We start from the raw sequence: 15430 nt of genomic DNA on the forward strand, positions 1-15430 counted from the left end.
CAGCAACCGAGTTGCTTAACCCTCGCCTCTGCGAGTGTGCAAATGCGAGAGAGACGGAACGGGGGATGGGGAGCATCCCCAAGGCGACATTCTTACGGCAGCATTACTTTCCCGAGGCTGCTGCGATCCCGCGATGTGACCAGTGGCTGGAGGAAAAAGTACGTCGCGAGTCCACGTATCTGTAAATAGGAATGGTTAGCTCAAGCAATTTTTTAATCTAAAAATTTGGACTCGAACGTTGAAACGTTCGTGCAGTCGAAGCTACCAGGACTTGGGAGAAAATGCCTGGAATTAATGATCAGAATGTAAAATATTTCAAACCCCCCACCTGCCCCAGACTTACTCGTCCTCGATATTTGGGTTACAGTACTATTTTGGCCCTTCCAGTAGTTCTTCTTCGTAATAGAAACGATCCTCTCGTCTAGACTCATCAGACATTCCCCGTCAAATCTAGACAACGAGCAGCGAATGCTCCTCTCTGTCTCACTTTTGCATCATTTATTAATCCGGTCCCGACTAATTTCCTCGATATATAGCCAACCGACTGACAAGCGAACATTCGACGATCATAGATTTCTTGAATTTTGGGTCATCCGGCTCCGAATAACTCGCTTTTATCTCTCCCCTTTTCTGCTCCTGCAAAGAGACACACACAGAAATTTGAAATTCACCGTTTTTAGTCTCCACACCCCGGCGCGGCGCTCCACCAGCCACGAGAAATATCCTCGAAAAATAAAGTACCTACGCAAAAGTGTCTACTGGCAATGGCGAATCTGAAATCTTAAAAGCTCGCAAAGCGCATTGAATTGGGGATTATGAATAAGGGATCACGCGGAAATCCCTCGGGCGTCGATGGATGAGATGCCCCCGGATCGTCCCCGTCCTTGTTCAGCTACACGCACATTACCCACTGCCAGCCAGCCCGGGAGAAACCCCGCTCCTGAGACTAAGCCATGTTTGGGGACCAAGGGCCAAACGCCAAGGGAATAAACATGCTTGTTCCTCCGGTTATGATACGCTCAACATATGCGATGCATTCTCATCGTATGTCAACTTCTTTCAACCCATACCACCCCCTTAACTCACGGAAACTCGGGTCTAAACACGCGTCAGCTCTCCCCGCTAACCAGCCTCCCAACAATTTCACTTTCTCGTACGAGAACATCCAAACTTTCCGAGGGAAAAAACGGGGACGAGTATCCGAGGAACTTTCTTTCGGGCCTGCACATTTTCGGAATTAACATTTTGGAAAATAACGAAGGCAAGAAGCTCGGAAATGGAAAAAACGCTTTGAGGAAGACCAATTTCCAAAATATTTTTCCTCGGATTAAAAAAAGCTGGAGCTCAAAATGTTTGATTTCGAAATGGAAAATCAGGATTTTAAGGATAAAGAATTTTCGCAATCGCCGACAACTTTCAGCTCCCTTGACCGAGCATTTTTTTAATCTCACAAGTTTAACGATTTTATTGAGAAACTTGAGTTTTTTGTTCGATTAAAGAGAATCGATTCGGAGACTTTTGGAATGGCTTGGAGGACCAACGAACGCCATCCAACGTTCCGGGGCCGAACTAAAGCCTGGAATAACGAGGCAGAGTCTTTACCGGTTGGCCGAAAGCGAGTGGAGGGATAAGACGAAAAGGGAGCGATTGAGAAGGATCGGAGCGAATCCGGAGTGTGAGTACTCGAGAAAAAGAGGAGCCTCGTTCCGGTGGATTGATACCAAAAATATTTGGAAAATTTATTAATCGCTCCTTACAAACTTTTTAACAGCCGAAACAGTGGTAGAATAAATTTCATCTCTTGGTTATCTCGCGTGGCCCGAAAAGAAATGAGATATTGAGAGCCTTCTGTTATTTTCGTTATTTATTTACAAAGTTCTCTTCTCCTTACACGCTCACGTGTGTACTCCAAATCTATTTTATCTTCCCTTAATCACGATCGATATTTAAGTTTATCTCACATTTTGTGCATCCTCTAGGCAAATTAAAAGGAAAGTTTAAGAAAAGATTCGTGATAATAATCAATGGCAAATGAAGGGGTGCGCGCGAGGCTCAACGGAACTTTGCTCTACTCAACCGGTAAACCCCCGTTTCCGTTTGAAACGAGAGGACAAAAAATTCGAACGAGGAACGATAGGAAATGGGTCCGACGTCCAACCCCTCGTCGGGCTCGTCGTCGGAGTTGATCGTTAAACTTGTTTCTCAACGTCTAATTTCTTGTGTCTCGATTCGTCGAAAACGGCAAGAAAGCCTGCTCACATAATCCTTCGGATTCTCGAGTTTTCTTAGCCTTTCGTGTTTCTTTCCAAATAAGTGAACGTGCTGTAAACGGAGGCCTGTGCAACGTTCGTGTAACTGCTGATTAAAAGATTTATTCGAGGAACGCGCTCTCGCCTCTGGACGAAGCTCCGCCTTCGCTCTCTTCCTCTAACTTCAGTCCCAACACACACACACACACACACAGTTTGGTGCTTCCTCGGCTCTCACGAAAGTATCCTCGCTGATGAGTCCAAGTTCTAATGATGCGCTGATACTGGTCGATGTTACTTGGCTGGCGTCTCCACGGGACTCGCGCATCTCGTCGGCAAGGGCTCCGCTTCCGATTCTGAAACTGTCCTCGTCTCCATCGCACTCTCCTCGTTCGTCGTCGACGTCGCTGTCGCCGTCGTCGATTCGCTTCCCTCGAGCCCCGGGCCACCATCTGTAAACGGTTTTTCAGAGTTTTCAAAGCTGACCTCGGACACTCTAGTTTCTTGAGAAACTGAAATATTTTCGAAATATCGAAATTTATGAAACGAAACAGTTTTTGAAGGCGATCGACTCGAGCTTATTATGAAATTCAGCGATTTCAAGTTTCTGAGATCATTTACCGGGACAGGCGGGATCTGCCATCAGCGAGAGCATCTTTTCTTCGGGCATGTCTTTCGTCAGTTCTTTGAAATGAAGCACCTGGTCTGAGAAAGATTGCCAGAAGGACTGTCCCTCAGGGACGGTGAACATGGCCTGTCAAAAGGAAAAATAGTCTCGTTAAAAAGGCGACGAACATTGGAGCAGTTATCTAGCTTAGTTTACGTTGAAATGTCGAGTTACTTTGAATTTGTTGTAAATGTGCTCGGCTTTTTGTCTTATTTGTTCAGCTTTGAGTTTGAAAGTGGTCTGAAACAAAATAAAATGAATGAAACGAAAAAAAATCGAGTTTCAAGGATTTTTCAATGTTTTTCGTCCCCTTGACTCACCACTTCTTCCTCGCTCAATTTCCAGTCCGCCAAATTGCCGATGTAGCGTCGCAACTGCAGAAAAATAAACGAATAAACTGATTTTCTGAAGGAAAATTAAAGGTTTGGAAAATTTGATTAAAATGACTTTCTTGCTCACCCTCTTGACGGTCTCGACTATTTGGGGATGCTTTTTCAACATCAAAGGGTCGATGGAGAGTGCGAGCATGTCATCCATCGCTTGCAAACATTTGTCAGCGTCAGCTCGATCCAGTCCAAGATTCGACTTGATTTGGGCGTCCAATTCGAGCAGCTGAGCTTCCACGCGAAGCCATCTGTGATTTAAAAAGTTTCGAATAAGGCGTGACCAATTTTTGGAATGCTTGTGCATATGGAAAAAAAAAAGATGCGAATAAAGTTTACCGTAGTTTATACTTTTTGCGCTGTATCGCTCCCTCCTTTGATGGAGTTTTTTTGTTTTCCTCTGCAAAGCAAAAATGAAGATTGAAAAACCTTGGATAGATGTTAATCGATAAAAATATTTGTCGCTGACTTAAACCAACTTTCTGTCATGATTTTTTTTCTTCCAGCGGAAGGCGAAGCTTGATTTTCATTAGATTCGTCGACTTTACTTTTTCCTCGAGATCTCGTGGAGTTTTCTGAAATAAAATCGACGCTCGATTGACTTGGACGATTCTGCGACTCATTTTTTTTCATCTGAAAAAGAAGCGAAGGGACAAACCATTTTTATCGGTAGTTTCAGCCTCCTCTGAGCTGGAGAAATCGGCAAAACGTTTTGGTTTGATTTTGCGTCCGCTGCGACTCACGACTTCCTTGCCAGGCGAAGATTCTTCCCCCTGAGAATCCCCGGCGGTGGATTCTTGCTTCGGGGTGCTGTCGGCCGGGGTCAGCGAACCTTTGGCACGGCCTCGTTTTTTCTTTGCTTCCGGAGTGTCCTGGAAATTGGATTCATAGAAACACGATTAGCGAATGATTGAAAAAAAAATATTGAGGAACTGCATTAGCGTATGTAAGGAATCATCGCACAAACCCTCAAAGCTCGAGAAAGGCTTGTCGGCTCTTCCTTGTTCATTTTTTTATCGGGACAATAATCTTGCAAACTTAGATTCTCAACAAATTTTGCATCGTTTAGATCTGTCCCGGGACAAATGTGAGGAAAAAGGGACGGAAAGTAAACTCACTGGATTGTTGGGCGTGGCGGAGAGAGTTCTGCGCTTGACAGACTTTTTTTTGTCTCCTTCGTCGATAACCAAGGGCCCGCTTTCCATGTCGCTGTCCACGGCTGGTCCCAAAGCCTCTGTGGCACTGTTTTTTTCCGAAGCTTCTCCCGATAAAGCTGGTTCCGATGCCAAAACTGCTTTGTACAGATCAAGACATTGAACGGTTAAATGATTGAAAGAACGATCTTGCTCACCGTCTAAATCCACCGTTTTATTACCTTTCAGATCTTCCAGAGAAGCTGCTTTGCCCTCGTCGCTCTTGAGCTCTTTTTCTAGCGCTATTATCCCATCGTGGAATATTTTTCTCTTCAAAGGCTTTGTGAATTTGTCCTTGTTGTCAAGGTACACAAAAAGCTCTTCCACTTTGCAAACCGCTCTGAATCAATCAATTTATCTCTCAAATATAAGCAAATAATAGTGAAAATGGAAAATTCGGTACTTTTACACTGCAAAACTGTCTCAAAAAAACATTTGTTGACGCTCATTTATTTTTCATAAACGAAAACCCGAAAGCCTGCTAAAGGGGCGTAATTTAAATGAAAAAATCATTCTAAAGAAAACGAGTGTTTTTCTCGAAAAAATTCAAAATTTGCATTTGCTACAGTCTCGCAGTTAGAAACGACTGAATAAATTCGACTTACGTTTCTCCCGTTCCGTAAAAGTAAACATTGTATTTGGCATTCTTGGTGTTTGCATCTGTCACTCCTTCTATCTGTCAATATTATTGTACAAATTCGTTTCATCATCTTTTAACGTCTGTTTAATTCGAACAGGATTGGGGTTAAGTGAGTAGAAGAAACAGAAAAAAAAAATGGATACTGAGGTGTGATGACTATGGCGTCGTAGAAAAATCCGTGAAAAAATGATTGGAATTGAAAGAATCGAAACGAAAAAAAAAGCACGTTTGTACCGGTATCCCGGAGGATAATGACCGGAGAAATGGCGGCTAACAGTTCGTAAAGCTGGCGGCCATTCGACATAACCAAATATTGCGTTTTGTTTACGATGTTTATCGAGAGGGAAATCGGGTTGAAAAAACGAATTGGAGGGTGTTCGTAACGAGCGAAGTTGAAAGAAACGAAAAAGGATTGCACTTACTCTCGCTGGCCACGCTGGATAACCTCGAACTTTGGCAAACACTTTATCGCCCGCGAAAAACTTTTTCGTCAGCTTGACCATGTTTTTTCTGTCTGTTTTCCTCTCGAAAGAGTGAAGCGTGCTATTTTTCGAAATCGAGCGACGCTAGTCGTCGCTTACCACAGAGTTTCTCACTCTCGTCCCCTTCACTACGAGCAACAAGATTTTAATTGAAAAATCTTGATATTTCTCAATAAAAGCGTTTTACAATATCGGAAAAAACGTCCATTTGCAACGAGCGTTTGCACTTGTGTGTATGTACATGCGCGATATGCGCTAACGAAAGAAAAACATGAGCGCGATGCGCAGAGGACGCGGCGTGCTCTTCGAGTCTCATTCGTCGCCGCCGAACGGCGCCACCAACCGGATTCACCACCTGGTCATCTGTCGTCGTGTCTTTACAATTTTACAAATATTTTTCAAAGTCAAAACGTCAAAGTATTTTTCCATTTTCTCGTGAATTATAGAAGAGCTGCTTTTATCAATTACATTTGATTTCATCACTTTTACGATCCATGAAAACAAAGTCAAAACAGAGAAGTCAAAAACCAAAAACGCCTCGAACGACGACTGCTGTTCGGTTTCCAGCATAAAAAACTTCATTTTATTGAATTCGGTAAAAAAATAAGAGACATATTACATTGCGAATAAATAATACAACTAGAAGGGAAGATGGCGTTCATGGAAGCGTTGTGTAAATACATAAACAATGGAAAACGAAACAAAAATAACGACGAATAAGGTTACATGAGGCGTTTGGAAGCTCTCGTGAAGACTTCGACAGCGGCGAGTGCTTCCTTGGCGGTGGGAACGATGTACTGAGCGGGTAAGATGAAGCCATGTTTGCCCCTGTCCCTGAGTTCGATGGTGTAAGAATACTTGATCTTGAGTCGCGCCTTGGCCCAATCGTCGGAGCCGCCGGCAGCTGGATAGAGGGTGTTGGCGCTGTTACCGACAGTATAGACACTGGAGGCGCCACCGGCGATCTTCATAGCGGCAGCGGCCTGCTGACCCACTTTTTCGAGGTCAGCGTAATCGGCGGGTACGCGTCTGTTGTATCCCCAAGGATAAAGAATGAATTGTCCGTAGCTGTGGAAGGAGAGGAAGGCCTGAAACGAGAAAATACGTCAAACTCGGCGGGGCGGAGCCGCGGGGAGGGGAGGGGGGAGAATCCCGCCAAAAAATTGGCGCGAAGGGGCGGTAAAGAGCTTGCCTTAAAATCCGCGGCGCTAGCCTCGAAAAAGTTTTTAATGGCGTTTGTCTCCGGCTCGGAAAATGGCCCGGTGCCGGCGTAGATCTCCCGGCAAGTTCGGTTGCTCGTTCCAAGCCCTCCCCAGCAGTAACCAAAGTTTCTATTCAAATCGACGCCTATACAAACCCCCCCGTTCTCCGGACTGCTGCGATTCTTCCTCCACAAGCGATCGCCTCGGAAAGTGTACTCGTATCTGTCGCATTAAGGTAACAACCAGCACTGTACCGCATGCTGATAAAATGAGTGCTAAATTTTCAAAACTCTTACAGCACGTCTTGTTAACATGTAAAAATATGAAAAACGACAGTTTTGCAAAAATCAACTGACGGATGCCAATTTCCACGGTGACGCATTTTCACTGTTATTTTTCAGATAATCTGCCTTTTTCATTGATCTTATTGCAACTAGTCTCATTTTCTTGCTTTTTAACTCGATCCTTTCGCCGTCGCAGCTAATTGTTGACCGAGTGAAAAACTCGTGTCATTCGTCATTTATGAAGGGATGAATTTGAAGAAAAATCTACGTGGTGAATTCGTCGAGTAGCAAAATGAGACTTGGTGCAATAAAATCGGTTAAAAAAATCAATTATTTGAAAAATACCTGGCAAAATGTGTCATCGTAGAAACTCGCATTTATCACACTTTTTCGCGTTTAATCGGTTCGTCGAACTTGGGCTTAAAGCGTTTTGGAAATTTAGCACTCCTTTGACTAGCCTGCCGTCCACGAGTTACCTCACACCCCCCAAATTCCCCTTAACAACACAACACAAGTGTGCGCTCGCGTGTGTCTCATTCGAAAATTGAATGATTGGATTTACCCGTCAGGATTCACCACTGGTAGGATGTAATAATCCGCCTCTAGTTGCTCGCTGTTTTCGACCAAGTGATTGATGATGTACGTGACCGCAGCCGGCGAGATCCATTCACGAGCGTGAATACCACCGTCTATCCAAATTGCCGGTACGCCCGGTTCCCCTTTGCTTATTCGAAGCACCTTCATTTCGTCGAAAACAAGGATTCTTGAAGCATCGCCTCTCGGGGAAACAACTATTTTATAATTTTAAGGGACTAACCTTCAAGGGACGTCCTTCGAAGGATTTTCCGATCGAGACCACCGAGCAAAGATCGGGAAAAGTTTGCTCGAGATAGTCGAGATAACCGTGAATGTCTTCCAGCCGATGGTAGCTCGACCACTCCATCCGATGACCTAGATTTTTGACACATTTCCTCATTTTTACGAAGCCTTCGCTCGCGATCTAAAATCACGGGAGAAACAAGGACGGCGGTCGGGAAATCGGGCTCTCCCACCAAGCCTTCTTCAGCTCACCCCTAAACCGCCAAGTTTCACTTCCACCACTAGCTACGGGATAACGAGCAGGACGCAGCCGGCTTCGGAGCCGGTGAAATCTCTTACGATCCGGCTTTATCACGACTCCCTGCCACCAAGCGTAACGAGCTAGAAAATCACTTAGATTTTTCCTAATTATTATCGTTCAGTGGCATCTTCCGTTCCGGATATCATGCATCAGTCAAGCGTCCTCGAATTCGATAATGTTAAATTTTTAAAAAGTTTCTCGTGTCTTTAGTGGCGAGTGCGAGTCGAAACTGTCGCTCGATCTCAGTCCGCCGGTGCATTAGCCGAGTCGATTCTTCCACGGGCAACTTTCGCGCTAACGGAATTCGTCCGCCATTTTGTTTCATGAAAATTAAATTCCGGCAGTTGCCTCGATATTTGTCGACAAAAGTTCGAAAGTGCTCGAAAAAATGGAACTATTTGACACGCGTCATTGATCGAAATAAAACACACGATCCGAACGAGTTAAGTGTTTATTGAGGAATGTTTGTTCGCGATAAAATTTGAAGAGCCGCTTCGAAACGGGATTCGTGCCGCGCCCGAGACGCGGGAGCGTCGCATTAATTCCAACAGCTTTCCCACCGCGCGCGGGACGACGAGCGCGATATTTGCCAAATCGTAAACTCGAGAAGAGGCGTTAGTAGACTTGACCAAACGATAGACCCACACTTGCCTTCCCGGAGTAACTGTTATGTTAATCAGTATTGTCGATCGTCTTGAACTGGGTTAACGGATTCAATCGAGTTGTCGGAGGACGATAACCTCAAAACCGGTCGGCTTTCCATGCGGTACAACAGTCGTACGAAATCATTTTATTAGACAGTTTCAAGCCCGAAATTGGAGGAAGACACTCAAAAAAGTCCCATTTCAATTCACTAGGATCACGCTTCCAAATCGAGATTTTCGTTGTTTTCAGCTCGACAAGCCGAACTCGAAAATAAAAATGAATGTAAAAAAAAATGAAATCCCACTGTGTGTTCGAGACGTTCGCTTCGCTCCTCCGCCGCCAGGCGGCGCAGGAATTTCGCTCTAGAATGGCGTAATAATTTGAGTGGAAATTGAACTTCGGAGTCGAAAATGAGAGAAAAGAAGGAAATTTCGTTATTTATTTTTTCACTAATATTGACGAATTTCAATCGAAGCTGAAATTTGAAATTTTCCGTCAGGATCTCGTGAAATTCTCAAGTTTATATATCGAAAGTGAGATTTGCAAGGAAGCGTAAAAAAACTAGTTCCTGGTTGAATGAATCGAGATTTTTTTGGGGGTTAGTAGATAGCGAAACGAGGAGAAAATAGTCGGCAGAAAAAGCAGGAGATTCGGCCCTTCCTGGAGTAATTTCAACAGACCTTTTCGTCCTTCGAGTTCTTCCATGAGCTCGGGAGATGGCAAGGGATTTTCCTGGTCAATGGCCTGCTGGAGATCGGGTATGACGACGTCGTACTTGACGCGTCGTTCTCGGAGGAAGCGAGAGACGCGGGGGATGCGTTCGGGAAGAACGAGAACGTCGACCGCGGCGTCGTTTCCCGACCACATCGAAATTTCTGTCATAAAAATGGGGGTTTAAGAGAATCGCTCGAGGGACCGTCGACTGAGATTTACCTCCGGTTTCCTGGAGAAATGAGACGAACTCAACGTGGTCCGGGTCCGGGACGACTCTCCAGAGCTGGGCGCCTTCGTAGGAGACTTTTTCCTCGGGGATTTCGACCGCCTTGACGACGACGGTGTCGGCGGGCTCGTCGCCGTCGTCGATCGGCAACGCCAGGATGCTACTTTTCACCCCGATCTCGCGACACTCGGCGCTCCCTAAATTGACGAGGAAAATGGCAAAAACGAGAAATCCGACGGGGAATTTTGACTCGAAGACTCGGCCTCCTCGGGCCCGCGAGCAAGCGGACGAACTCATCCTGACCAACTGACATTGCTCCTCCTCGATCCACTACCTTTTATAATATTCTCGCACCTTTTTCCTCTCTCTTTTACCGAGGACTAACGGTAACATCGTGCAAGAACGCTGCGAGCGAGAAAACCGCTAAATAATTCGGAACACGATCACGAGCGAGAGAAACTCGTCGAGATTTAACCGTTCGATTTTATCGATTCGTTTGACGCCACCATTTTTCACACGGTATTAAAAATCTTCGGGTTTTTTCGATCACGGATTAGGCTCATGTAAAAATACGAAATGTCAATGAATCAAAAGTTCAGAGTCACGGAAATTTTATTCCCGAGGAGCGTGGAGCCACCGAAGTTCGAAACGGTCGTTAAAAGGACAAAAATAAAGGGCCCGATGACGCAAACTGAGGTTACAGCGCGACAAGGCTCTGGCGGGGGGCGTCCGAAGCGCGTAGTCGATTTTCATTGGTCAGCGCGAACGAAGCATGGAAGAGCGGGAACAAAGGTCGACGCTGCGGCTTCAACCGTCGCACGTCCGTGGCGTGGGGGTGGCCCTCGCGCCTTTTCCGTCCGCGTTCGGCGGGGGAACTGAACGGCGATAAACTCCGAGGGAAGAAAAGCTCGAGTTAAAGCGCGGCGGAGTTCTTCGTCGCCAACACAACCGCGCGAGTCGCTTACGGCGGGAACTCGGCTCCGGCGAATTAATACGCAACGAAAGACACGAGTCGCGCGGCGGACTTCTTCGAGCGCTCAACGAATCCCGAGACTCGACAGTCGCTCCGAGCCACGCGGCGCTTTCTTCCCTCGCACAGCCTCGCTCTCTCATTTCTCTCGCTTATTTATCCACTTTTATCTTTCTCGCTATTCCACTCGAGCAAGTGATCGCTCCGCCGATCCGTTTGTACATTTTTATTATAAAAACACGATCCCCCGCGCTGACAACGCCATTCCCGAAGTTTTCTTCAACGCTATTACACCATGAAACTCCTTTCCGGATTTATCGCCGTTCTGGCGATCGCTTCATCGGCCCAGGTATCGTTATTTCGTTTATTTAACCATCTTCGATCCACTCAATTTTCGTAATCACAAATTCACTTATTTTACAACCGAGTATGTCAGTTAATTTCTAAAAATTTTCAATTTCGCTCATTCACGATCTACCCGAAAATTCCCCGTCTCTGCATTCAACTGTCGCGACAACAACACGTCCGTTCCTCGTTTCTTTAATCGCGATTCCCGAGTACAGAGCTCTCCATAATTTAATTAAGCCAATAAAATCTGGAAATCAATAAAGATGCGAAAATTGGGGCAGTGCGTCCGTCGAATTAATCGAGTCTGTTGGAAATCGAGGCCGGAAATGAGATCAGCCTCCTGTCGTGCAAAGATTTTTTCGATAGAAAAATAAACGCGTTTTAAAACATTGAAAAAAATGAGAACGCTGCTCGGTGCGTAGTGATTCTTGCCGTTTTGCTCATAAGGTTTCTTCATCCCCTCCCCCCCCCCCCTTGCTCCTACGCCGTCAACGTAGCCATTGCGCGTAACAGCGCTTCCGATAGACCGACGCGCTCAACAATGGCCGCGGCGTTCGGTAGAAAAGAACGAAAAAATGTTAGTCATAATAATCAGTTTTTTTTTTATGTGCTCTTCGATATTCAGGGCGCCAATTACAAAGTCACCGATCAAGTTTATCTCGACATTATGATCGACGATTATCCAGCCGGGAGAATAGTGATCGGGCTGTTCGGGGAAACTGCCCCGAAAACAGTAAAGAATTTTTTGACGATCGCGACGAAGGGTATCGAGGGCCGAACTTATTCGGGCTCGAACTTTCACCGCGTCATCAAAAAGTTCATGATTCAAGGTGAAGAGCACGAATATTGCGAAAAATTCGACGAAATGGACAAAAATTTGATTTTCATTTTCATTCGAAAAAGGCGGTGACATCGACAAGGGCGACGGATCCGGATCGATCAGCATCTACGGCAAATATTTCAACGACGAGGGCTTCGAGCTCAAGCACGTTGGCCCGGGCCTCGTAAGCATGGCCAACGCCGGAGCCAACACGAACGGCTGTCAGTTCTTCATAACGACGATCGCGACGCCATGGCTCGACGGGCATCACACAGTTTTTGGAAAAGTGCGATATTTTTTAAACTTTTGTCTACGCCACTTGGAAAATCTCATTTTTCCGAAATTCGCCGAAAGCGATTTTCGAGGAAGCGATGAAAAAAAAACTTGAATTTTCCGTCCAATTTTAATCGAAAAACATTCAAATCTTACGATCTCGAAAAATTAGGCACCCAAAAAAGTCTTTTTTGACAGCTGCGAAAAATTGAAAAGCAAAATCAGCGTGCGCGATCTTGAAAAAAAATCACGGAAACCCCCCCCCTGCAATCTTTTTTCCATTTTTTCACACTTTTAACACGAAATTAGCTCAAACGAAATTCGTGAAAATTCGTGAAACCTGTTTATCACTTTTCCTTTGGAGAAGAAAAAAAATGGATTTTTGTGAGGAGTTTGAGACCGCTGAAAAAAGCCTGAATTCTGCTCCCAATTTGGATCGAAAATATTCAAATTTTACGATTTTCAAAATGAGGCTAAAAGTGTTTTTGACAGGTGAAAAAATTAAAAACTAAATCAAAATAAATTTTTAGCTCCAAGGAAATATATGAAAATTCGTAAAACCGGTTCAATCCCTTTTCTCGATTGAATTGAAAATTCAATTTTTTTTTTATTCAAAAAAAGAAAAAACGGATTTCCACAATGACGAAAAGAACGTCAAGCTCGATTCGTGTGTTCGCAGGTCATCGAAGGGATGGCCGTGGTGTTTAAGATCGAGCAGACGAAGACGGACGTGGACGACAAGCCGGTCTCGCCGGTCGTGATCCTGGAGAGCGGCTCGTTGCCGGTTACGGAGCCTTTCGTCATCTCCGACGATCCTTACGAGTAATGAAAGCCAAAAACGAGAAAATCCAGTCCCCGCTCTCTATTCCGATAATTGCACAGCTGAAGAAGCTCCCTTAAATGTATTCGCCTCCGGTCACGGGCCCGTGACTTTAGATTTCATCGAAATTCGTACTGGAGTGCCTGAAAAAGTGTTTGTCGAGCGAGGAGTGAAAAAATGTTGAAAAAAACGATGAAAATGTAGAAAAATTGGGAAAAAGGATAATCGGACTGTCAGTAGCACCGCGGATTTGAATGAATGCCAAGGACCGTGCTGGTCACTCAATCAACTCGATTGCACCGAGTTCGTGCGACGATTGAGTGACCCACATTTGAAAAGCCCCCGGTTCTCTCCTTAATTCTCATTTTATCACGGATTGAAAGGAGAAGCAACCGAGAAGAGTGTTTGTTGGCCTCTCGCAGGTTCTCAATGTTTTCGTCGCGCCCCCTCCTTCAATTCCCCACTCAAATCTCTTCCTGTCCCTCGCCTTTTCGGCTTCTTTTTATTTCCTTCCAACGACGCTCATCGAGACGTTTTCGACAAATAAAATCCAGTACGGACTGAACGAAACTCGGCGTGACGCAGCTCCCCTCATCAGCGCTGTCAAACACTCTTTCGCCTGCTGCTAGTCGACTTTGTACGAATTCGTAAAAATCAATTTTCCGTCTCTCCCCCTTAATAGTTCCGAGATACCTTTGAGAACCGAGAACGACGAAAATACTGCGACAATCAACTCGGAATTTTGCTGTCATTTTTTGTATTCGAAGCAGCTGAGACTGGATAACACTTTGGCCGATTTTCACAGAAACACTATATTCACTGATTTTTGAGGGAGCAACTTTTCCAGTGCGTTTTATTTTTACAGCTTTATCAAAAATGTTCCGAATTTTTGACTAATTTTAGAGAGAACGTTGGAAATGACGAATCATTCATTCCACTTCAGTTCAAATTTGACAGTTCAACTGTCAAAAGGGAGAAAAAGCTTTTGACCAAAAAATGTCAGTTTAAAGTGTAATTTTGAACGAAACCGTAGATCGTAGCTCGTAGAATTATTCTCTAGTCGCTCTACAAATTTTTCTTCGAGCCACGAGATTTTTCTGCTCCCCTCTCCAAAGCTCTGAACAGCTACGACAGTTTTTTATTTGACGAAGAGTGAAAACGAGTGGAAAAGTCTCGATGACCGAGTAAATCTTAAGACTGAGTTCCGTACGTCATTAGCCGTAGACAAAAACTTTACTTTTCTACCCGAAACGCACACCTTTCAATCCTTAGTGTGTATAATGAAAAACTTGGACAGTATATGTATATAAAATCGTTGGACCTGGAGCACAATAAATTTTATCACACGCCCGTATAACGCCGCTGTTTGTGTTTCGAAGCCTCGTAGAGCTCGGTAGAAATGTCCTAACCTAGAAATCGGGCACTTTTGTTTGAAAACTTGGAAAAATTCACTGTTTCAGTATCTGGGGGTGGCTCAGAGCGACCGCGATACCTCTGAGCTTCAGTTTTTCGATTCTTGGGTTTTTTCACTGGATGATGAGGCAGCTGGACGTGTAAATCGAGGAGGATAAATAATCGGTAAAAGTAAAATTGAGCAGGCACATGCACGCTGTTGGATTTTCAATCGAATTTGAGAATGAACAAATGCGGGGATAATTTACCGACGGTCGGTAAGAGCGAGCACTCAGGAAAAAGTTATTACCGGCCGAGCGAAAAGAGGTTAGGAACGATTTTTCTTTTGCCGTTCGTCGGGTGGAGAATTCGACACTTTTAACTGTCGGATTTTTCCCCAGAAAATGTCTTATCTTATTATCAGTTCGTCTCGAGATAACCTTTCGTCGATTCATTTTTATCTCATTTATGTGTTGACGCGATGAGTCTTCTGTGCGAGCAGGTTCCGAATCGATAGCCGCGGCGGCTGTAAGCTGCTGCGGAAGAACCGGCTTTTGTGCGCGTGTGTGTAGAATTTTATGACAACAGCAGCGAAAGAGAAAGAGAAGAAGAAAGATGACGCAAGAGAGCTCGTGGCAATAACGCAACGAGTCGTCGGCTGCAACGTTCGCTCGCCTCAAGTCAGTCGTGAGCTGGCGGCTGGTCGTCGCGGGCCTGTTTCACGTGCTCGTGGCCTTGTCAGTTCGAGTTTAACAGCTGTTAATCGTCGAAGCTCGTCGATAATGTGAATTTGTGTGTTTTATCATTGAAATTTTATTGTTGTTATTGAGTTATCAATAAAATATTTTCGTGTCCTCGTTTCCGAGTCAGTGTAACGCGTTGTTTTTATTTGAAAGAAAAAAACGGATGCCGGTCGCACCGCGTGTTGTGGTGACGCAGTGCAAAAATAAACATTTCTCGATTCGCCAGCCCCCCGAGGAGCCCGAATTTCTATCGATCATT

General features: G+C 44.9%; 3 protein-coding genes across 4 annotated transcripts; 1 reads left to right on the forward strand and 2 right to left on the reverse strand.

Annotated features, from left to right (window-relative positions):
• Positions 1 to 1704: 1704 nt before the first annotated feature.
• Jasper (JIL-1 anchoring and stabilizing protein) lies at positions 1705 to 5871 on the reverse strand. The gene is made up of 12 exons (XM_043432657.1): positions 5555 to 5871; positions 5098 to 5168; positions 4675 to 4832; positions 4418 to 4590; positions 3958 to 4171; positions 3779 to 3874; positions 3639 to 3699; positions 3376 to 3550; positions 3237 to 3290; positions 3091 to 3156; positions 2871 to 3003; positions 1705 to 2701 (listed from the first exon to the last, which is right to left on the reverse strand). Exons 1-12 carry the CDS (start codon positions 5633 to 5635, stop codon positions 2544 to 2546), a joined length of 1440 nt encoding a protein of 479 aa, XP_043288592.1. The 5' UTR covers positions 5636 to 5871; the 3' UTR covers positions 1705 to 2543.
• Positions 5872 to 6169: 298 nt separating this feature from the next.
• On the reverse strand, positions 6170 to 10603 carry LOC122418436 (carboxypeptidase B-like). 2 transcript variants are annotated; one of them, XM_043432655.1, is made up of 7 exons: positions 9799 to 10603; positions 9546 to 9740; positions 8172 to 8300; positions 7918 to 8051; positions 7663 to 7838; positions 6807 to 7038; positions 6170 to 6702 (listed from the first exon to the last, which is right to left on the reverse strand). In XM_043432655.1, exons 1-7 carry the CDS (start codon positions 10100 to 10102, stop codon positions 6337 to 6339), a joined length of 1536 nt encoding a protein of 511 aa, XP_043288590.1. In that variant the 5' UTR covers positions 10103 to 10603; the 3' UTR covers positions 6170 to 6336. The 2 variants fall into 2 exon arrangements, with proteins under 2 accessions (XP_043288590.1, XP_043288591.1); XM_043432656.1 differs by lacking the exon at positions 8172 to 8300 and having other exon boundaries at positions 9799 to 10592.
• A 173-nt stretch (positions 10604 to 10776) lies between these two features.
• Positions 10777 to 15288, forward strand: LOC122418440 (peptidyl-prolyl cis-trans isomerase 6-like). Its single transcript, XM_043432659.1, has 5 exons — positions 10777 to 11124; positions 11749 to 11953; positions 12027 to 12229; positions 12896 to 13038; positions 14497 to 15288. Exons 1-5 carry the CDS (start codon positions 11071 to 11073, stop codon positions 14591 to 14593), a joined length of 702 nt encoding a protein of 233 aa, XP_043288594.1. The 5' UTR covers positions 10777 to 11070; the 3' UTR covers positions 14594 to 15288.
• The last annotated feature ends 142 nt before the right edge of the window (positions 15289 to 15430 follow it).

Source organism: Venturia canescens, chromosome 11 (assembly GCF_019457755.1).
Source record: "Venturia canescens isolate UGA chromosome 11, ASM1945775v1, whole genome shotgun sequence".
NCBI lineage: Eukaryota > Metazoa > Arthropoda > Insecta > Hymenoptera > Ichneumonidae > Venturia > Venturia canescens.